We start from the raw sequence: 24,339 nt of genomic DNA, 5'->3' as shown, positions 1-24,339 counted from the left end.
CTGTTCTCCACTTGGACATCGAGGCGTTGACCACAACTCTTTGAGTGCAACCATTCAGCGAATTCCTTATGCACTGAGTGGTCCATCTATCAAATCCACGTCTCTCCAATTTAGAGACAAATATGTCGTGCGGGAAAGTGTCAAATGCCTTGCACAAGTCCAGGTAGATGACAGCGTCCACCCTTATCCACCGACACTGTAACCCCATTATAGAAGGCCACCATCAAGCCAAGCAATCCCACTACAAGTAGTTCTACAAGCTCCACAGATTAGACAGTATTACAATAATCATGTCACAGAGGAAACATGAATCTATTAAATCAGTTTAGGAACTTAGCTACATGAAGTTCCACCTTACAGCTTTAAAGCTGCCAGAAACAAAACCAAAAAGGGCAGCAACAGGAATCACTCTCCATCAAAAAGTACCCCTCATCAAAATCAGAACTGATGTTCCTATTCCCAGCTACAGAAGAACAGCAAAGTTCCAGTTATAAAAACAGTTACACGCTTAACTTCATGTATTAAAACTTACCCAAAATGTGTTTGCAAACAGCAAATGGTGATTTTGATTTTCTAAATGATAAGAATATGTGCTCAGCATGTTGGCGTTGTTCATTATTGACCATGGAAGGTGGTGCCTGAAAGAAAAGAGAAAAAAAAAGTTATTCAAGCACTAAAACCCCATTCCAATTGTAAATATATATGAGAAATGTCATGAACTTATAAATATTTGCCTTGTTAAATATCAAAACCAAGTATCTCTTGGTAAAACTGCCTTCTCTCTCTCGGTCGTGGCCTCTTCTTACATACCACTGTGTATTTATATCATGTGCACATAAGTGTGAATATTGAGACATCAGGCAGAGAATGAATAATTCTAAGCATTGTGTTCCTAATGACACTTCTGAAGAAAGATAAGTCAGATCTAAATTCAACCCAATCCTTTTTTGTATTCAAACCAAAAATACCATTGCACTAAATACTAAATGCTGCTATGCAGTCACAGAAACAAAGCACTGTTTTTCTTTAGTTTTACATTTGCTTTAAAATATTGAATTGTATCATAAATTCAAGGGATTAAAAAATTACTACAGGTATGCTCTAAAATAAAGTACTAGCAGTAACATACTACCCTCTAGTGTTTAACATTAAAGTTGACATCCCAAAGACTAAGTGAGGGCTCCAAACGAAGAGACAGGTCAGCCCATTTGGGGATGGCTACAGCTGTTCCCCAGCTGCCTATACCCATCCCCTTATATCATGGGCACCTTGGCTGCTCAGGTCACTACTGCTGAAAGACAGTTCTATGGTGGATTCTACCTGAAAATCAACTACAGGTAAAGCATGAAACTACACAGTAAGCTGGACCATTGTGAGGTGGGATATCACTGACGGAGCACAGATGAGAGCTAACTGCCTGCATTGGAGCCTCACCTCATTGAGCAACCCTGAGATCCCTCCCGCTGCCCCACACAGTAAAAACAACCCTGCAGAAAACATCAGCTGCTCACACCACCTCTGCTCTCCACTTTTGCCACTGATATTCTCCGATTTCTGCTATTGGGGATTTATCTGAATAAGCACACAGCACAAAATGACTCTTACAGGAGACTGGTACTGCAAGGCAGCGTAAGCTAAACAGATGCACCTTTCAGAAAGGAACATGCACGTGTAGAAAGATTGCACACAAACTGCACAGCCAGGTCAAGGTGACAGAGTAGGTTATTGAACTTCAGCTGAACTTCCAAACTCCAAATTCCAGTCCTGTTTCTAGCAATCTGAGGAGAATGTGTGTGCCACGTACCTTTTCGTTTTGATTTATACCCACTGCTTTGGGAATAAAAGCATGAAGACCTTAAGTTAAAAACCTTGGTCTTTATGCTAAGTGAAATATTTTCCAGTAAATACAACATATCAAATCTGATTTAATTCTTTCACCCGTGACAAAACACAAGATGACAGAAGATTCAAATATGAGCAAATAACACCACAGATTAAAACCCCATAATCTGAGTAAATAAAGCAAAGGAAAGCAGGCTGCTGATCCTTGGCTCAAGGGGGTGCTAATAAACAGCTGTGCTCCTTCTCACGCAGCAAATTTCTGACTCTCACAACTTCTCCTGTGCAGATATGATGAATGTCTGTGAGTGGAGCAAAATAAGTAGTGGAGGAAGGCAACTACAAAAAAAGCCTTGTGGATGCAGAAAAAAATGCTCTGTCCCTTCACAAACCTGCTCTGCAGCCAATTTGGGGACAAGAACTCCCTGGACAGTGATTTGAATGTATGCAGGACAGCTCTCACCAGCTCTGGGGAGAAGAGCACAGTGTTTGTCCATGCCTCCTTCCTCAGAAGGCAGTTCGTGTGAGGTTGTGCACACATGTAGATGGCAGCATGCCTTCAGTTCATGCCTGTCTCCCACGTGCTCAGAGCAGCCTCTCAAGGGCTAAGCCAGTAGGTTGCAGGCAGATGCATGCACAGAAAAGATTTTGGATTATTTGGGGCATTACGTGCTGCTGAACAACTGAGAAGTAAGCTCCATGGCGGTACCCGAGTCCTTCCAGGACAATGAGCTTCTGTGAACTCCAACCCAACTCAGAAACCCAAACTTTAATAACTTTTTGAGCAAAAGTAAACTTGTAAATAAACAGCCTCACCAAACTGGAGCACGTGACACTTTTGTGATAAAACCTCAACTCTCCTGGGTACAGCCAGCCATCAGCAGGAGCTGTGTCCAGCCACCCATGCTTTCTGCAGTCTGAAGGACAGTACTTCTCTGTGTGGACTCTAGCTACATTCATTGCAACAAAGCCAGCTGGACTGAATGCCCGAAGTATATTTGGAGCAGGTTATCAAAAATGCAGGAATGACCTACACAGCAACAGCTTGACATGCACTCCAGTTAGCGCTGCTGCAAATAAATCAACCAAACAAAAAAAGTAGTCCCCACTTTTTTCCCCCGTGTTGTATGGGCAAGCATTTGTGCAAACGCACAGAGAACCAGACTGGGGAAGTGATCACTGAATCCCACCAGGCAGGTTATTTTCATCTGGATCTATTCCCCAGCTACCAAAAGGAGAGGTCCCACTCCTTTCTTGCTCCCACTTGCATGGTCTTGTCACCTCCTCGCATTATCCCTTCTATCAACTAGCCCACAAAAAAAAAGGGGGGGGGGGGGAGGAGGAGGAGAGGGGGAAGGGGAATGAACACTTTTTTATTACTTTAATAAGCATCAAAAAGTCAGACAAGTACCAGAGCCAGTGCAACAATGGGGAGGAAAGGAGTGGAGTGACACTGCCCTTTCAGCAGCACTGACCTTGCACTCACAGCTCTGCAGCCTTGTGAAGCCTCACTAATTACAGTCACGTTAGAAAGAGTCCTTTGGGTGTGACAAAGCGTAACATTTTGCAAGTCTGGGATCATTTATATTCAAATTCTTAGAGCAAGAAGAGTAAATCAAGGCTACCTGATCTTGCACTAATTTTACATTTACAAACCATATTTAAGTTTGTCATATAGAGATCATACCTATTTTCACTGTTCTGTAATACCTAAGGGCACTTTCAGGGACATCAGCAGCAAATTATGGCACCACGAAAAAGACAGAATTAAAGTTTTGTGGGAAATACCCTCTTATGTTTACAAGAACTAGAAAAGAGACCTCTAACTTTACATTATTTTAACTCTTCTACTTAAGTCTGATTACAGAAGACATTTGGCACCTTGAAAAGGCACGTTGCACATCATATACCTGTATTAATTTTAAAAATCACAATAATTTAATAATACATTATGAGAGTCTAAGTAGACTCTTAAAACTGTCCAGAAAAGTTCAACAGATAAGCTTTAAACTGTAGTATATAGCCACCAGAGGGAGCTTAAAGCTCGGTCTACTGCCTTCACTGCATTCAAACAGTAGTTACCTGTACACGAAGTATTTTAAATTTAAGGCTTTAAAGGAAAGCCTAGCATATACATATTCTGTGTACAAATTTCACATTACCAGAACACTGGCTTAGGTGAGCCTGAGAGTCCTGGAAGCCAGTACCCAGCATCCCCTTAGCACAACAGAGTTAGAAATGTACCCCAAGTACACATCGTGCTTGGAAGTATTATTTTCCCCAAAAAATACCTACACGTTTGCTATCTTTCTAGTTGTCTCCTTCAAACTCTTCTCTACCATCCAGTTTATGGGGGGGAATTAAAAACCAGTGTGGTAAGGATCAAACTCTTTCGGCATGTTGAAACTATTGCCAGCTATACCACTTTCTATACCATCTGATGTTACCACTAACACCCATCTGCTCTCTCTTTTGTCTTACAAGTTACCTATAAAAAGTGCTCCTGGACAAGGATCATCTTTCTGGTTTTAGCATAGCAAGATACTGCCCCATAAGAATAGAGCTCCTATATAACACAGTGTTATAAATAAAATCACATCTTTTCAGTTACCACAGCTGTCTGGATATGGAACAGGAACAGCCATGCCTACTGATCAGATCCAGCTGGACTCAAATGGCAATTATTCACACAAGGGAAAGAGAAACTGAAATAAGACAAGACTGGAAACACTCTGGCAGACTAGCACTAATACTGTCAGGACCACTAAACTTATCTGAAAGCCTAGACAACTAATAAGTAATGTAACTCCTTCCCTTTCATGTCAACCAGTTTATAAAAGAAACAAACATAGTTTGTTCCACTTCATTATATCCTGCTATCACTAGTCCAAACAAAAATAGAAAGAGAGAAAAAATTAAGGTAAGGTATTTGATGACAAAATTCTAACAAAGCCAATAAGCATACATTTGAAGATTAAAATCCTGCCCGTGCTTACAGAAAACCCATATTTTCTCTGTGGTTTTCTGCTCAAGAAAAAAGCATGGGAAAGTCAAGGTCTTTGCTTCCTTTCTCACTCCTCTTAGAAGAGCACAAATAGTTGTAACAGTTCTCAGACATGGGCAAGCATTTCAAAAGTTGGGCAGTCTCAATGGTAGGGAGAGAGATTAGGCTCTTATACCCTTGATTAGATTCTTAACGGTTTCCTTTCACAGACTCACATATCACCTTACATTTGATTTTTCACTTTTTGTACATTAAAAAGCCAATAAAACCAGCCCACTCTCAGGAGACAACCTATCTCGGTTTATATGGGTGTTACAGTAATGAAATAATTATTTTGGAAGGACAGGAACTGTCACATAAAACTAATTCCAAGTCAGGTTTTGCCTTCCTTGACTATTAGACCAGATACTTTATAAAAAGGTAATGTTTAGATTTTCTTTCCCATGTGAAACCTGGTAAAAACAAAACTGGATGCAGCTTTCCATCAGAAATAAAAGTTTCTCCTCAATGAGTTCAAGATCAGCACACTCCCTTTAAACACTCCTCCCCTTTCTTACCACTACGAGAATGTCCAAAGCTCCACTGCCCTCCTCCCTACTAACAAAACAGGAGGTGCACTGACATTGTTTGTAACGACTGTTTACCTCTCACAATCTTAGTATAAGCAAGCCACTGATCTAAAAAGTGCAGATGTCAAACACAACAAATTAACAATATTAAAACCTCCAAACAGCATGGGCTCCTTGACAGCCATGAGAGTATTGGTAGTTTTTTCACAAGCTTTCCCATCCTTTCTGCCTGCAACCATCCTTTTGTACTATAGGAAGAGAAAGAGCAGCACCTGGTAGAGCAGCATCATTTAATTCTGTAAGTTTACATATTGCCACTTACATTTTTCCTCTCCAAAATAACCCATCTTTGTTTCTTCCTTGTCTAACACCGATTTCTCATTTTAACTATGATAATCTTTTTTTCTGCTCCTCCCTTAATGGCACACCATCAATTTAAATGATATCATATTATTCACTGATGCTACAAGAAAGGACAGCACAACTAGGAACGATTAAAAAGGCTAAAAATTTGGCATACATTACCTAAGCAGAAACTGTTTAACACAATCAGCTATTACAAATAACTTAAAATATTAATTCATAGCGACACTCAGAACAGGAAAGAAGTAGATATGAGAAAGGGTTAGACCAACTGACATCTGGAAAATACACACGTGACTAGCAAACATCTTGTGAAGGTACATGTGGAAAAAATAAAGGGTAAAAATAAGGGGCTTGGGGGTTTTGTTTTAAATAGAAGTATTAGTTTGATGCAGATAGATGATCTGAAGCTACAGAGGTATTCAGAAACACATGCTTTGTACAAGCATTTCCTACCTCAGTAACATACCTTTAAAAAAAAAAATAAATTATGACTTGTCATGATGGAGAGTGCCAAGCAATGAGGCAATAGATACAGGAGAAAGGTAGCAAATAGGTTGCAAATATCAGACGCCCTCTTCGTAAGACTAAAGTTGAAGTCACCGTGTAGTTGCCAATAACAGGTTGAAGAAGTAACACCACATCCAGATTTGAAGTGGTGTCTGCTTTTTTAGCTCCTTCCCCTTATTTCTGAAAACACTTTTTGCTTTAAAAAAAAAGTATCAAATCCCCCCCAGGTGATTCTGTTCAGGCAGTTTAATAGACATACAAAATAGAACATTTTTTGATCACTTATTATTAGAAGGGAGATTATTTTCTTAACTATTTTAGATGCAAGAGAATATTACTTACTGGTCACTTGTGAATTTTAAGATATTGTCACTATCAACAACTTCTAACATTCAAGTGACAACATTATTATTAAAATCAATAATGGAATAGTTCTGTATTTAAGTATGATTTATCTAACTTTTGCCAAGAAAAATCCTGTTCATGATCTTGTATAAAGATAATTACGGATGGGATGAACAGTGTTCATTCCTTGCAGACAGAAAAGTTTGCTAGAGACAAATTCTTGATTTTTCACCAACTTTTGCTATGGTAAGACAGCACTAAATACAACCAAATTCAGCGTCTTTCTACAATTACACTGCTGGAAATCTGCAAATTAGCATGTCACAAAGAACAGTCACGCACTCCTCCAGACTTTGCTGCTTAAGAGAACACAAAGAGAATACACCAGAGTGTTTTAGGCTGACACCCACAGTATTCCCACCTACAAAAAAGGTCCCCTATGAACAGTACAGCCTAAACACTAGTAGGATTATGGAAGGCAAACATGCCTACTACAAGAATTTTCTTGGGTTTAAAAAAAAAAAAAAAGATCAAATTGCTTGTACCTGCTACTACTAAAGCTAAGAAGGAACTTTCTTGCCAAAGGCAATGTTTATGTCTGCAAGTAAAGTACATTACAAACTCAACAAGGGTAGAAACAAAAATCTGAGATTTCTACTGAAGTGTGACTTCATAAAATTCACCACAAACTCTCCAAACTGAGCTTCCCCAAATATGTAGGGGAATCTTGCTTTCCCTGCAAGTCAAGAGGTAGAATAAAACAAAACTGTTCCCAAACTCTGGTCTGTGGGCTATTATCAGCTTATGAAAAAACAACTGAACACATTAGCTGTTCTTCAGAACAGTGTCTAGACTCTGCTGCAGAGAGCCTGGAAGCCTAACAGAGACAAGAATAAGAAACTGAATCTCTATCAATATACAAGGATAAGCAAAAGCCACCACAGACGGCGATAGCACCACTAGGTCTGGACCTTGCTGACAGCCACCATCAGGCAAGACACACTCAGAGGACTGAAGAATAAAGGAAGCCCAGATGGCTCACCAACACATCCCAGCAGGCAGGGAAGCCAAGTAACAGCGAGGCATATGCAAAGGAGAAAGATCATAAGTGAATTTGAGAAGCATGTGCAGGGGAACACCATGTGATAGCGATAACATAGCTGAGGAGTATGGGCAAAAACAGAAGGAAAAAGAGGGAAAAAAGGGGAGAAAAAAAAAACCAAAACACAAGGGCAAGCAATAATTTTTAACTAGTGCACATACTGCATTTAGGACAGCTAAATATATTACTCTATCCATGTAAGCAATTGTTATAGCTGCAACATACCTAAATAATCAAGGGTAATGAAATTTTAACTTACTGTGCTCTTCTAAAATGCTCAAAACCCCCTAAAAACAGATTTCTGTATCTTAAATAACAAAAAACATCATAAAAGAATTACTCCTCATCACAGTTCTGCTATATAGGCGAGTTATACAAAAGAATCAGATTCTCAGAATAAGGAGATTCCAAGTTTAATTCTACCAAAGTCACGTCAAGCCCCAAGACTGCATTACCCTGACTGCTGTGGAGTCAAGCCATAAAGAGCTTCCATCCCAGTTTTACCAGTAACACTTTTCAAGTGATTTAAATAACCTTTTTCCTACAGCATATCACAGCTCATTCAGTAACCGTCACTTGCCTTATTAAAATAGCTCATCAGGATATCAAATGCAGGGGTCATACAGAGAGAACTAGATGATTAGCCACATTTTTGTTCTCAGCTATGCACCCTATTTCTGTAGCACTGATACCTGACAATGCAGGGATGTCTGATGCAGTCATGAAGCAGATGCCACCAGCCAACAATTCCGGCTACATGAAGATGCTCAGCTCCACAAGTGGATCAGACGTTCCTGCCTTGGGCACCAGACCACAAGGCAGTTCAGACAACTGGTATTAAGAGCAGCTTCAGCTGTCCAGTTCAGATCTGTCGTTACATGACTGCCAGAGCTGCGAGTAATAACTAAGTTGCTACAGAAAACCTAGGTAGCATAATAAACAACTTCAACTATCTTCCAATTACTTCCTTTGCACTTGTTTTTTGGAATAATCATTTAAATTACAGCAGGAACTCATCCTCCAACTTAAAAAAATACCCAAGATTATTTTTGAAGATAGGTAGGAAAGATGCAATAGATGGCTTCTGATCAGACCTGCAATAGAGACAACATGGTAGAAATTTAAGACTTTCTGAACAAGAACTTTGTTTAATTTAAAAAAGCCTTTCCTGAAAGTGATTATGATTTGAATTATTTAAACCCCAGAGTGCCCAGTATTTTTTGGTATATATTTGGAACAAATGCGTGACTGCTGGAGGAATTACCTCCTACACATCTAGTCACTCATGTCTTGCTTTCATGCAGGGGCTTAACAATAGGGGAAAAAAAGATATTTTTTTTTCTTCATATCAGATTTTGCTTTGTATTTTGGAGTTGAAGTACTTTATTAAGTCTTTTGCAAGTAAATCAGGAGATAAATTGTAGTTTGTGATAAGATCTATTCTCAGTTTTGAAATGGTCTTATATAACACACTATATATACACATTAATTGACTAGAAAGCCAAAGTAAATCACTACCATCAATATCAAACTGTTTTCTGAGATTAGACTTCCTCTCCAAGATAAGCAAACAACCTACCGAGATTTTACTTCTCCACTAACAATCTGACCCCCACAGACAGACAATTACAGGTTCTGCACCGAAATTACCATTCATTTACATACACTTCAGATATGTGATTCATGGCAGCCAGTCTGCAGAGGAACTGTCCTCACTGCATGAGGATGCAGCTTCCACTGTTCATGGCTGCTTCTCAGCATCAAAACAGGTACTGCTGCTTGAAGAAGAGTAGGTAGGACTTGAAAGGGAAAAGGGAGGAAGGTGGAATGGAGTCTTTGTTTGAGGAAGTAGGGCCACAGAGGAGCAAGAGAAAAAACCAGAAGTTGTTGAAGGCATAGCCCTCAACTAGCTGTGGTAGGACACTGACAAATGGATGTCTGTAGCTGGTCTATGTATTTATGTGAGCTGTTCATCCACCATCATCTCTGACTGTTGTCGGTCTCCTCACACCATTCATTTAGGACTTCCTCTTTTCTGGCCACTGTGCACACTGCTCAACAAGAAAATCCGCAAATTCGACTAAACTAACAGTACATTGACTCATGCCAAACTTATGGAAGCATTAGGTGAACAGGAATAACCCAGACTCAATCTATCCCATGGAGGGTTGCTCCAGCAGAATTTGGAAAAAATGATCAAATTCTGCATGGAAAATTCTGCATATCCCAAGAGTTAGAAGTTTAAACTTGTCAGTGTTGGACCAAACTCACTCATATAAAGTAACCACAATAGCTGCACACACAATTATCACAGACATTACATACACTACGATCAAGAGCTGGTTTTCTTTTTAAATCTTAATGCTTTATAATCAAGAAAATGTTTCAAATTGGTTCCAAGAAAATTCAGTGTAAACTTTAACAGTCTTTCACTTCTGTAAGTTTAGGCAATGGAAACTAGGATATAGCATAACACAGCAGTGAAGACAAAATCCTTTAGAAAATTACATGTGTGCTCTATAGCTATTTGTTCGTGTTTCCTCTGTAACTGCAGTTAGGACATTGGTTTAAGCACACTGACAACAGATAAATCTGAGAAATGCCCTATAATGGATATTTAGCTTATGGTAGTCTGGCTGTGGACAGCCAGAGGATGAATGCTGACACGAGGTTACAGTTCAGACCCTTAAATAAAATGTTATTTATTTTCTAACCTACACATTCAGTCTTCCAATGTTTCAAAGCACAAGCAAGGTCTGACAGGCAGTTCTCTTTAGCAAAGTAATTTCTGTAAAACGCCTGGCTGGTGGCGATGGGCAAATCCATGCACAGTTCCTTGAAGTCAGTAAGATCCTACAAAGCAACAAGAAGTCAACCCATGAAGACTAGAGAAAGCTCAGTCAAGATAAAACAAGTGTGACTCAATACAAGAAAGAAGGACAAAGATAAGAAAAACATAACTACACAAAACAGTTATGGAAAATCTTATTATTCCAAATCTTTTTAAACCATTTAACGTTAACAAATAAAGTCAGCTTGCTTTGACTTCAGCAGGAGTGAAAACATCACTACTGCAGTAGCACAGGAACTGTAAAAATATAGGTTACTAAAGGAATACAAAGTCATGAAGTGCCCTTACTACAACTGCACTGGCCTCAAGTCCTGCTCTTGTGATTCCTTTGACCGTTCTCCTGGAGCTGGAGTGAACTTGACCTCCTCATCTGGCAGGAAGAAAAAGCATTGGTGGAAATGGACCAAACTTTTCCCTCAGCTACTACGAACATCAGGCGTTTCTTTCCCGTGCAAGGAGTCATGGAAGATAAATGGGTCCTAGGTTCAGGTCCTGAGCCTGTTATTCTAGAGGACGGGAAGGAGAGGCATCTCAGCATGAACTCATACTGCAGCTTCTACTGCAGGGTAGACTATCCCCATGAAAGGTCCTGTTCTCCAGCACGAGGTAAGACCCTAGCCCATCCACAGCCCCTGAAATCACAACTGCAACTCGATCACAAGATTCAGGTCGTTCATCTTGACATTGTCCATTTCTGTACCTATAAGACAGTATAGGCATGGATTAACAAAAAAAGCCGGAACTGTGACAGTGAATTTCAAGACAAAGTTTTAGGTCAAGGAAGAACTGTTGTGACTCCTCTTCTACTAGACAGTAGATCATAATAATGCTGGTAATGGCCGTACTCATTTTCCAAAGCTCACAAGTTGAAATGTAGGTGATATATAACCTAGTTATCAGGCTCACTGTACCTCAAATATTGTCAGCAACTGCCCTCCTACTGCAAGAGAAACTTGAATATCACCCCTATGTGAAAAAGTATCTTGTAGTATCTATTTTTTCCTATTGTCCCATTTCAAATTAAACTTGCTGAAACTACAGCTATAACCACCCATTGCTGCAAACAGCCTTGTACAGTAAGCACGTGCAGATGGAGGATATCACAGGGGGAACACGACATCACATGGATAATCTCTGCCCGCCTCACACACACTCCCTAACAGAGAAGTTGAAAGTCATCACTCCATGAAAGACAAACTGAGATAATGATGCCTTTTGGTTTCTGAGAGTTTTAGGCTTTGCCTCCCATCACAAAAGCGTTTCCTCCCACTAAGCTAATGAAGAAAGACAGGCACACAGGGCAGCCGGCTTCCCTACCAGAATTCAGGTTTTATTCAGCACTTCCTTCTCTATCAATCTTTCTAAAATTTCAAAACCATTTTGTCCCTTCCTTGTTATTTGGAAAGAGTTGATTAAAAGCGAGATAAGGATTTTTTTTTTTTTTTTTTTTTTTAAGTTTTCAAGGTTTATCTAAATTTCACATGGAAAAATCCTTTGGCTTAGTGTACTTTCAAAATGGCACAGCCTAAAACAACTACTTTCAGCTGTTAGCACATTAATGGAAACTTACAGACACACACAAGTAAAATACACATGAAACACAATACCTGAATCAAGTAAACAACCAGAAATGTAACTACAGGAAACATGAAATCAAGATTTAGCAAAACAAGAGCAACAGAATAGAGGCCAGAGGAGGAAGCTCATCACCTAAGCCAGCCTGCAGGATAAGGAAGTCAAGAGGAATTGCGAAACTGAAAATGATTTTGTAAAGTGAATCTGTCACTCAAAACCAGGACAGATTCTGGACTTTTACTAAACACCTCAAAAAAAGCTCCTTTCCCTAACATTTTGCCGACTACTGGGAAATGGCAAAAATATATCTAGCATTGCACACACTTGAGAAGGTAGGATGTCATTTACTTTTACCTTGTTTCACTAATTTGTTCCACTCTTGCAGATACAGCCTGAACCATGTTACCAAAGAAGTTACATCTCTGTATTCATCCTCCACAATACAAAGGAGCAGACACACAATAGGTATTTTGAGAGATTCTCTTCTAGAAATCATTTCTTTTACGAAGAAAATTATTTTTTATTCCACATACACATATTTTGGGGGTTTATTTAGACGAGGTAATTTTTAAGACTTCCTTGAAGCTAAGTGCCCAAGTTCACTCTAAGAACCTGTATAAATTAGCTAAGTCTCAAGCTCTGAGCGGTCACAGGGCACCACATACTTACTGAAAAATGATTGTGAAGGAATGTGGTCATAATTATATATTTTATTCTTAGGGCTGTTAGAGGGAATGTTATTGTAACTTGAACAGAAAAACAGCTCCAGAAACAATACTGTCATTTCTCTTGATATTAGAATTTAATATTTATATATTCCCCACTAAACAATTCATTATCCTGAAGCTACCCAACATCTGTTCTTAATCCCACTTAAAACAACCTCACAAAATAAAGGCTTTGCAGCTAAGCCTCCCTAATTCTCTCAGGAAAAAGCATGTTATTTTTTGGGTTGGGCTTCTGTTGTTGTTGTTGACACGTAAGGGAAGCACTATTTGTGTTTTCTACACAGAGAGGAGTGTACGTGTTTTGTAAACCTATTCACACATTTTCTCAATACAGATGTAAGACTTCAGCCATCTGGGAAGCTACCAAAAAACCACAGAAAAGTCAAATAGCAGCAACATTATTAACAAAGCAAATAGAAGACAACAGTGACTGAAGAAATGATAGAACTAAGCTAAATGTGAATGGTTAAGACCTTAACCAAAAAAACTCCAAACTCAAAACTATGGTCAGCGCAGAAAAGACCCAAAACTCTGTTTGCACATAAAATCAGTGAAGTTTTAAAGTAATGCTTTTCAGCCACTGCTTTAAAACCACACAAACTCAACTTTAAGGCTCCTAATAACAAACCAGCATCTGTAGCTGCAAGGGGGAACATTGTTTTTTTCCCCCAGGGTTGCAGTCCTGTTGCAACAGAGATACGGATCCAGTCTCACCTTTGGGGATCTCCAGTTACTGTATATACATATATACATATAGATGCTGTGGAGGGGTCCTCATGAAATCAAGTGTGTAAAAAGTAACTTTAAGATGAGAGGTCTAACATGAGAGGAAACTAACTGAGCTGTAAGGTGAAACCCGCAGCAGGCAGGCAGGGTGCGCCAGCAATGCCTGGGTGAAGTCATGGCAAGACAAATGAGGAACTGACTGAAGGATCTGATGCCAAGACCACCAATACAAGCCCAAGCTCTGGCAGACTGAGTTTGGGGAAGTTCATTCTGAAACCTTGAAACCACCTATTTGCAGAGCCAGACAAAATCAGCAAGACAGGACCCTGCCTTCACTGCATGCCCAAGGCAGAGAAGCTATACATGTAGATCCTGGTCCAGAGAGGACCCCAGATTGATGACGCTTGCCCCCATATCACCAGCACGGGAACACTCTCCCAACCCCAGCCAGGCCGTGCACAGAGGTATGACTTCTCTTGTGCTACCATGTGACAGAAAGGTGGCAGTTCTGCAGTAATTCATTAACAAGCGTGTAAATGAGCCAGCGTGCTTTGTGTTTGTACAATTGCTTTTGCTGTTGTGTTAGCTTTGATACTGTTTGCATACATTCGCTAATGCCGCAATTAACAATAGTTGGAATATTGTTTTATAATAATAAAGGATGGTATAACTCAGTGTCGGTTGTCATCCAATTGCACCGCTGATCTTTGTACAAACAGCTGTCCTGTGGCATTGGCCAATGCAACAGCCTCTGGAGTACACCCAACTACTGGATTTTTGAGACTGTGTTAATGATACTGCAACCCGTTTTGTGAATTCTACAAACTGTCTCTGCCCTCCTTCACCTGTTGTTGGAGCAAAAACCTTGGCAGCCAGGATATATACTTGTGATGCAAGAGTCAAATTCAAGGTCCTTCCAAAGCAGCCCGAAGACCTGATTGAACACAGCTCAACCATTAAAAGCTATGAAGTTACCCATTTCTGAAAAACTGGAAATATAAAGTCAAGGAATATACCACTCACTCCAGTACAGCCTTAATCCCATACTACAGCAACCCCCTCAAAACACCATCACTTTAAGCATTACAGTCCACTCTTACCAGGAAAACAGAATACTTCAGTAAAGTATACATAAAGACAAACATCATGTAACTTTTCTGCAGCTCTTCCCATGAACAGATTTCAAAACATGTTCATGAAGGATGCTGGTATTATTCTTTCCCTTTGTTACAACAGGATCCTAGTCTAAGTTGATAGTAGTGAGCAGAGGCTGCCAGAACTCCAAGGCTGTGGTTCCCAGAGAGGCAATGCAGTGATGGAGACCTGCCTCCTCTCCTTCCAACCACGCTAATTCCTCTCCACTCCTAGATGCCCATTATTAACGTTATCTTGTGCTAGCTTTGGCAACTGACAGGTGCTTCCATAAGCCAGTCCAGCTCACTAAACTAGCAGATAACCAACCCAGCAAAAAGATAAGTAATAGTTTTCCTCAGCCGTTAGGCTCGTTTAGGCTTCTGTGAAAACATATGTCTGCGTCACACTTACAAGCCTGGGACTGCAGATGTTCATCACCTTGGCCAGGCCCTTTGAAATCCCAGGGACTGTTGTCATAAATGGTAAAATTCCATGGCAAAACACCTTTATGCACTTTATTGATTTCACAGCCAGAAATTAATTATACAAAGCCTCCAAGAGACCCTGGCATAAGGCATATTTTCAACATTACTACAGCTGCGCCTCTACCATTTTGCACAGCTACACATAACACAGCTGGACTGCATGACGATAAATACTGAAATTCTTAATTTCAGCACAAACCGTGGTATATCTTTAGCCTTTCTTCATATTCACTTTTATAGTTCTGTAAATTTTGAATTTGGTAGGCACCATTAAACCAACTTATCTGACTTCGGGAGTAACAAAAGCAATAAAACTTCATTCACTTGCTCCTATATTAGTGCAAATAACTTTAAGTGTATTTTCTATTTAAAAAAAATAAATCAGTCTTGATCTGAAGATAAAGAGAATTTTATCTGCTACTTCCTAAGTGATTTAGCAGCATAATTTGACCAAAGTTTCTTTTAGGAGCATAGGGAACCTTTTTCAACTCAGTTAAGGTAGCAAAATTGTGTATAATGCAACATAGTAAAAGTTACTAGAATTAAAACTTTTCCTCTTGCATCCACTTCCCAATCCAGTTCACCATGCAGCCACTCAGGTGGGTGCACCGCTCTATGTTTCAGCAGAGCCAAAGGCAGTGCTGTACAACTGCCGCTCATCATTAAGTCTCAGCAGTAGGAGAGTCTGAGGTTTTCCTTTTCGGGAGGCAGGGAAGGGAAAAAAGAGGGACTCTTTAAATATGTCCTCCTGTCAGCATTCCCCCATTTCTTAAACTCCTTAAACAACTACTCCCTATTCAACAGGATGTTTTAGACAGACTTTAAAGGGATGAAAAAGAACTGAAGACCCACATCAATGTCTCCTACAGCTCAGATCTGACACCCTCCCTTCTATGCCCCATCTCCCAGCACATATATGGGTTTATGCCACTCATGCACCCTGCTACGCATCAAAATTCCTCCAAATGTTACCACATTCCCTTTACAGCCCCAACACAGGCATCAGTTTCACTTTCTTTTGTTCTGGGGAAGCCAAGGAAACCTGGAAAGCAGGAAAGGAGATAGATATGAAGAATACATTTTCCCCTGGTAGAATGGAAAAGGACATGACCATCAAAATCCAGAATTCCATCCCTACATCAAGCCAGGACACAGAAGTGGAGATCTTACGTATACCTAATCCAGACAGACTTTTTAGTATCCAAACAGTGTCAGAAATTATGAAAAGGAATATATTACTTAGCTACTTGTGACAGCATCAGCTCAACTTAATAATCAAGAGGATTTCTTCCACCCTTCCATATGGAAAGCTGTTAATTAACTAATGAACACAGATTAGCATAACAACGATAAGACTCTTAGGAAGCAGGTCAAAGGGAAGACAGCAGTTGGTAGTGCCTGAAGAAGACGTATCCAGATGGAGTTGTGGACTAATAAAGCTCCCCAACGGACAAATCTAGGAGCAGACACACAGTATTTTCACTGACAACTCAGAACAAAATAGAGAAATATGCCAATGCAACAGCAATGTGTCAAATGAGTGTGAAAAATCATCTTGATTCAAAGACGAATACTCCCTCTGTGAAACAATCAGGGGAAATAAACCCCAAGTGTGTAGAATCCCATTTCACTGGATTTTTCATTTCATCAGATGCTACACTTGCTTTTCAAAGATATCAGAACCTGTATCAATCCTCACATTCCTATTCTCAACTCCTCACCCTTAGTACTGTGTGCTTCGGGTATGCTCCATGCACATTTGTTCTCAGCTCCCAGGTAAGTTTCATCGGTGTGCCGCGCACTGCACGTACTTATCTTCCAAGCTGTAATCTGAACCATGTGCCTGTGAAATGCACCAACCATACCAGTTCTTAAGCAAAAGGAGGAAAAACTATACATACACGTGATGGACTTAGTACTGGTCCAGAAAAAGATCTGGACAGCTTGGGTATAGTCCTCTGAAAACACCACCTTGCTGCTCTGCAGTAATAAAGAAAAGCACAATGTTAAGTACTATTAGGAAAGGAATACAAAATAATCCCAAAAATTTACAACCATCTAAAATCCTCAAGTATCCACATCACAAAAGAATGCAGTTCTGGCCAGTCCATCTCAAAAATGGTATCATAAATCTAAAAAGCTACAGAGGAGTACAGGGATGCTTAGAGGTATGGGAAATCTCCCACATGAAAAAATGAGTAGACGAGAGCCTTCCATTTAGCTAACAGATGACTGGAGGATGCAATATGATAGAGAGCTATAAAAATCACAAAGTGTACTGCAGAAGAAAAATCAGAATGACGACTGGGTATTTCTCATAATTCATGAATGAAATGATCAAACTGCAGGGCTTCTCTCAAATAATGTAACATTGGGGTTTATTTCAAAACACACCTATGGAGCTCACTACTACCAGACAAGTATAATATAAAAACCAAGAAAATTAAAACCCCCACAACTGCACACATTAGTGGAAAAAAATTTGATCAACAATCATTAAATGCAACAATGCTACCTTGAGCTCTTGAAATTGCTAATTCAAATGACGTAAAGTACGTATCAGTGAAAGGATTATCCTCATTTTTTAGACCCTTTCTTTAAATCAGTAGCTAGAGGCCATCACTGGAAGCAGAACTCAGCTGGGCACATGTCTGGTCTGGTCCAGCCATAATATAGCACACATCCAGCTTGTTTTGCTGGGTGATGGCTTGGAGGACTTCCACAAATCATCTCAACATTGAAATGATTCATTTGTCTCATTTCTTTCAAGAAGTAACCTGCCATAATAAAATCAGAGCTAGTCCATCTCTTCCTTTCAGCCTTACTATTATTCATGCTTCATGGCCTGAAAAACTGCCCCACAGTGAAGACAGGCTGCAATGAGAAATTGAACTTCCTCATGGAAGGACAATTGTCATGGTCCTGAACCAAGAAAGGCAGGTCAAAAAACTCAAAACAAACAGACAACATACAAATTGTCAGGGTAGATGATGTAAACAATTTGTTCTTTGATTTTCAGCATACTAATGTGATCCCTTATGCTCTTGTTCTATATGCTTATTTCAACATCTGAAAGAGAAGTAAGTCAGACTACCCAACTTCAGCCTAAAACCTCCCTCAGAGCGCAGGGTAAGCCACAAAGAAATACTCTAAGAAGATAGTAATGTATGAATTCCCCCCCCCCCCCCATCATCCCCAAAACACACCACAGTGAGACCAGAACATTTACAGACTTTTAAAGCAGGGAATTCTTCTGCAAAAGCCTTTGCTCAAATGTTCTCAAATCTGTCTGTTAATGCTAGCCAGACTCATAAGGCATAGACTAGCTTAGGATGACAAGGACCTCTGGACCTCACTTTGCTCAATCCCCTGCCCAAAAGAGAACTTATTTCAAAGTTAGATCAGGTTGCTCAGGGCCTTGTTCAGTCAAGTTTTAAATACCTCCAAAGATATGAGATCCCATAGCCTCTCCAGGTAGCCTGCTCCACTGCCTTCACCAACCACACTTACTGTGATCATTTTCTTTGCCTTCTATCCAGCTGGAATTTCCCTGAAACTTGTAACCTCTTGTCTTTCCACTGTACACCTCTGACAAAAGCCTGGCATTTCTAATATCAAGGCAGTCTGAGTTGGCAAGTAAATTGTACAGTGAAGGTATATGATACACTTGAGCCAACCTGACAGCTCACCACTGCTAAAAGGCGCAGACCGGCCCTGTACATGTCCAACAATCTAATTTCAGCCCCCCCGTGCTAGCTCTGCAACCTAAATGGCTGCACAGATAGCCAATTCGTCTTGCTAGCCTGACAGAAATCCATTCCTTTTTTTAATTCCTATGTCATCTCAGCAATATTAATATGCTCAGCACAGAGTCACAAGGGAGAAAGTGGAGCTGCAGGTAGGAACGGAGCACCCCTTTATGGAGAGGGCCAGGGGAACAAGCTATAACCTGTGAATTTAGATTTAGGTGTCACAGAACATCATATGCTAAAAAAAATTCAACCTGCTTTAATAAACTCCCAGCAATAACTAAACAGTTTTACACATGCTTCCTACTTCATCCTCTCACCTCTGGGATGACATTTACATTTTTTCCTTAATAATACAACCTATGTCTTCTCTCATCCATGGAGACAGTTATTGAAACAGTGCTTTCCTGATACTAATGATATTCAGTATTAATTACCACTTGAGCTAAACAGAACGTAATAGATGGGAAACATATACATTTGGTTAGGGGGTGCCATGCCACTTGGAAATGGAGAAACAGTAAATTCATTCCGTTCATACAGATGCTGGTGTGTGGTCTTCACCAAAGCCACACAGGTCAAAGGTGTGTATCAACCTATGGCACTGAATAACCACACAGCACGTTATACTTTAAGTTACAAGGCACTATGACCTTAAAAAGGTAAAACTTGACCTTACTTCAAGTAAACGGCATTCAGCTTTGTTGGAAAGGAATTAAGTACCCAAAAAGCAAGTACTTTTTAGTATAGCAAATACTCTTACACGCAACAAAGAACACTGTCACAGGACTAGCATTTAAAGTCATATTTGGCAGCTAATGACAATTCAAGTTTCATCTTTTGTAACAACTCTTCAACTTATACCAAATTTCAATCATTTTCCAAACTAAGCCTTTTGAATGTGGGCTACCTAGAATGTGTTGGAAGGTGTTATTGGTAACAAAGGAAAAGCATTTCTATACAGCTGTAGAGGAACTTGATGAGAGAACAAACTGATTTTTTTTAGTTTTCATATACTGTACACCATGGTTTGTAAAGTCCATAGAGATCAGCAATTTATGAGATCAGAACTAACATAGCTCCTATCTGACAGAAAAAAGTAGTTTTCCAAAGGAAAACTCAACTAACCCAGAGCAATTTAAAAAAAAAAAAAAAAAAGAAAATACTTATCAAAGATTTAGAGAGCTCATTGTAATCCATACTTACCCTCAAGGAAAGTTAATTAAACACATTCAGGTCTTTTTATTAGCATGTCTGAATTTTTCTAGTCCATTATTATCTAGTCCATTCCCCAAGGCTCAGTATTTCAGTTTGAAATCAAGACAAGTACCACATAAACCACCATCACTCCCTGCTCCATCCTCAGATACGTTGCACCACCTTTGATACCTCCCTAGCCAACTGTATTTCGCAAGGATTGCTACTGTCTGAGCTGCCACAAGAAAACCTCGCTGAATCCCTCCACAACTCCCTGCCCAGTTAGAACTTGCTGCCACCTATTGTCAGACCGTTCATAGCTCTGCCCTTTCCCATCACTGCAGGAATGGCTCCACTGCAAGGTGCCAGCCTCTGCTGGTAATGACCTCCATTACAAGCTCCAGGTTCACCACCCTCCCCCTAGTCCTCAGATTTTTACATAAATACCTAAGTGATCCCACCAGTTTGCTCGACCAGTTCACACCTCCCAACTGCCACACAGAGTTACTTCTTGCCCTCCTCCCCAAGTAGACATTTTACCAGATTTTACCAAACTGTGTAGTCCTCTGGCTAAATTAAATTAAGATCATCACTGTCCAGGTGCAGTCCTGAAACGCGATTCAGCCCTTGTTTTTCCACAGTTGCTAGTGAGAAAGAACAGGAGCAGAGCGCATAACCTTTTCAGTCTCTGCAGTCTCACATCCACCTTTGTAAAGCAGCACACGCAGCAAGCTGCACTCTTCCTCTCCATCAGTCCAAAGACCTGATGATTTTTGAGAAGAAACAACACAGAGCGATAACCCTAAGCAGTTCTCACAGCTCTTCTCGAGCCAAACCAGCTTAAAGCCTGATTCTGGGTTCTCAGCCTCACGGATAGCTTTAGTAAATATCTGTTTTGTGCAGTTTCCTCAGGAAGAGCCATCTAACTAATTCTTGTCAGTTCAGTGCTGTCTATAAGACTTCCAAGAGCAGCTGTGGAAAAGAAAAAAGAAGAACAAGAAAAAGCTAATGACAGCAACAAGACAGCTTTCATACTGTCAGAGGCTGGAGGAAGAGAGGAAGCTAGAAATTCAACAATGATCCTAACAACCATGTGCTTACAGATCTGAGACTTTGTTTTACCAGCAAGTTTAGCACTTATTCTTCAAGAGAAGCACAAACATTAGCACAAAAGGCTTGCATCTTTTCACTGTATTAACATTTTTATTTACCTAAACTCCACATTAAGTGGCATCTCGCCCCCATGGCAGCAGGGCTAGGCTAGGGAAACTATGCCAACACAAGTAATATTAAGTTTTCCAGCACAGATGCAAAATTTTGGACATGCCACTCCATGCGCTATCAGTTTGATACTGAAAACTACCTAACCACCAGCTTCCTTCCACACACGTGTTCTGTCTCATAATAATACTTATTACATATTTCCCCTATGCAGTCAAACACTTCTGGTAAGTACGGCAACTGCGTTATTTTTAAAACTGAGACAGACATCATGAGAACGTCCAACAGTTGACACATTTATGTTTTGCAAAGGCATGCATGAATCAAAAGCAACTCAAAGCTCAAGATGCATCACTATTCACATACTTTGAGAAGTTTTTTTTCTAAAAGGATTAGTGCTTGTTGCTAAGCTATCAGTCTTTACTTCCCTGTTTGGAAACATAGTAAATGTTTTTCAGGCTTTGATTTCACAAGGAGTAACACGCATATTTTGATGAGGACATCTGCGAGTAAAGCTAATCGCCTGTCGCTTTACAGTTGGGCCGCTTTGGCTAGACATTAAACTCGCAATCATTCAGGCTCTGGTCACTGATCAGTTATTGATATCAGGCAAACTTTCCTACTATTGGCTTGGTTCTCTTGAAACCCATCTAATATCAACAACTTGCAAACTTTATTTCTGTTGGAATCACATTTTGGTAAGATAAATTTTGTGGGGGAGGCGTTGAGCTAGCCATTTTTAGAAAATCTGCAAGACAGACCAATATACAGCTTTTCTTTCAAAGGAAAAAAAAAAAACTTTTACAAGCATGCACGACCAGGATGTTTTAACATCAACGGTCACTACAGCCATTTAGCTCCAGTGCAATTCTGATAATTGCCCTGTGGACTTTCTCTTCCATGCAATCATGGAAAATAACACACAACGCGTTCACAGGCAGCACAGTTAACCGGTAATAAAAAGATCAGGGCGCGAAGCCTCACTGAACGCCTGGCTTTAACGCGGCAGCACCGTGAGCCTCCGGCTGCTCCGTGCTCCTTCCTCCGCCGAAAGGAAAACTCTGGAAACGAGCGGCGCTCAGCCCGCGGTTCGCGGCACTTCTGAGGTCGCCCCCACGCTGCCGACGGTGCCTCAGTGTCCCCCGTCGGACCGGGGCCCGGGCACGACCCCCCACCGTCCCGCCGCTGCCGAGAGAGGCGCCCCGGGGCCCGCCGCCGGGAGGGAGAGTTGCTCACCGGCAACTTCGGCGCGGGTTTCCGCGGCGGACAATGGGGGTGCGGGGGCTCGGGGCGTGGGGTGGACGGGACGGGACAGGACACCCCGCCGAGGCGGGGAGCTCGGGGGGCGCGCAAGCCTGCCCGAGGCGGGGGGTGGGGGGGGAGAGCGAGCGGCACATGGAGGACCGGCGCGGCGTGCGCGGCGGGGGCCGAGCCCGAGCCCGGCTGCGGGGTGACAGGGACGAGCCGGCGCGGCGGCGGCCGCCCGCGGAAGGGGAGGCCGGCCGGGAAGCGGGAGAAGGCGGGGAGGGGGCGGCGGAGGCGCCGCGCCCCGGCGGGCTGCGCCCCGAGCCCCGCGCCTGAGGGGCGAGGGCGGCAGGAGGCTCCGCGGGCGGCGGGAGCGGAGGCGGGGAGGGGGGGGGGGAGGGGGGGAGAGGGTTGGCGCGGGCGCCCCCGCCGCGAGGCGCCGCTCCGGGCGCGGCGCGTGCCGCCGCCCGCCTCACCATCAGCACTTTGGCCGCGTTCTCCAGCTGGGCGATCACCTCGGGGGCCCCCCCCGCCGCCGCGGCCGCCGCCATCATGGTCTCTCTTCAATGACGCGCCATGCGCTGCATTCTGGGACGAAGCGGCCGCGCAGCCAATCCCGGGCGCGGCGCAGCCCGGCCCGGCCCCGGCGCGGAGGCGAAGCGGCGCCGCCGCCGCCGCCGCCGCGTTACCGCCGGGCGCCAGCCAGGGGGGGAAGCCCGAGACAGCCCCCACCCCTGCGCCCCGCGCACCTTCCTCCCCTCCCTCCCTCCCTCCCCTCCCGCTGACCGTCCGCCTCCGGGGCGGGCCTGGCGCACGCGGCGGGACCTACGGAGCCCCGGGGCGGAGCCCGCCACCGCCCGCCGCCGGTTCGAGGCCACCGCACCTGCCGCGGCCCGCGTGTGGGCGGAGGAGCGCTGCAAGGCCTCCCGGGCCGGGTCAGGGAAAGCTGGCTGAGGGCAGGGCGAGATCGGAGCGTGGGGAGCGTTTGGGCGCTGCCCGGTTCAGTCGCGTTTTCCCGGTGCGTGCCGGTGAACTCGGGTACTAGCTGCAGGCGGGTCCTTATGTTTAGCTGTGCTTGCACATTTTTAGTGGGATGAGAGGGACTGGTTTTTAAAATGCAGCTTAGAAAGTGGTGGAGAGTGGAGAAGGTGGCCAGCGTCTTTCCAAATGGAACTGCTTTGTGGCAGACAAAAACCAGCTAAGGTTTAAAACCGATCTAAAATGCATTTTTTTTCCATGTAACTCCATCTGGAGCTCACTTCACTTTATCGGATGTGAGCTATAAGACAGCATCAACTCTGAAAAATATGCTGGAGAGGACGTCGTCGTACACCTGTAGGAGCAGAAGGACCCTCAGATTGTGCGTTCACTGGCATTTCATTTTGGTTTAGGAGTTTGCCTTTCAGACAAATCTGATGGTTTCCACTTCAGTTTGCACACTGGAGCAGACTTGTAGCTTTGATACCTTCAGATGAAACTGCCAAGGAGTATTCAGTGTGTAGGACCAGGCCAGATCTCCTTCTGAGTAAGTCCCTCGCAGTGCGGACCACTGAGCAGCATCTGCTCTTTTGTTCCCCAGATCCCGCTATATCACTCTGCTTTTAGTAGTAATCACGTGTTTCCAACCATATATCTCCCATCCTCCCAACCTTGAGAAGACATTAGCTCACCTCTAGTGCTGAACTTAGCAAAGCCT

The 24,339-nt window shown here is 42.2% G+C and overlaps 1 protein-coding gene across 3 annotated transcripts in view; it reads right to left on the bottom strand.

The window, feature by feature from the left end:
* Positions 1-23,383, bottom strand: part of XPO4 (exportin 4) — an 83,898-nt gene extending 60,515 nt beyond the window's left edge. The window contains exons 1-2 of one of the 3 annotated variants that reach the window (XR_012833387.1): positions 23,120-23,383; positions 533-638 (exon numbers count right to left, since the gene is read on the bottom strand). Coding sequence is in view for 2 of the 3 variants with exons in the window: in XM_075742193.1 (XP_075598308.1) it covers positions 533-638; positions 23,120-23,197 (184 nt within the window). In the remaining variant the exon portion in view is untranslated. The remainder of the gene's footprint in view (positions 1-532; positions 639-23,119) is intronic. The other 2 variants (XM_075742193.1, XM_075742192.1) reach the window with 2 other exon arrangements.
* Positions 23,384-24,339: the final 956 nt, after the last annotated feature.

This window comes from Balearica regulorum, chromosome 1 (genome assembly GCF_011004875.1).
Source record: "Balearica regulorum gibbericeps isolate bBalReg1 chromosome 1, bBalReg1.pri, whole genome shotgun sequence".
Lineage (NCBI taxonomy): Eukaryota > Metazoa > Chordata > Aves > Gruiformes > Gruidae > Balearica > Balearica regulorum.
The sequence above is the reverse complement of the archived record's forward strand: the minus strand, read 5'-3'. Positions and strand labels throughout refer to the sequence as shown.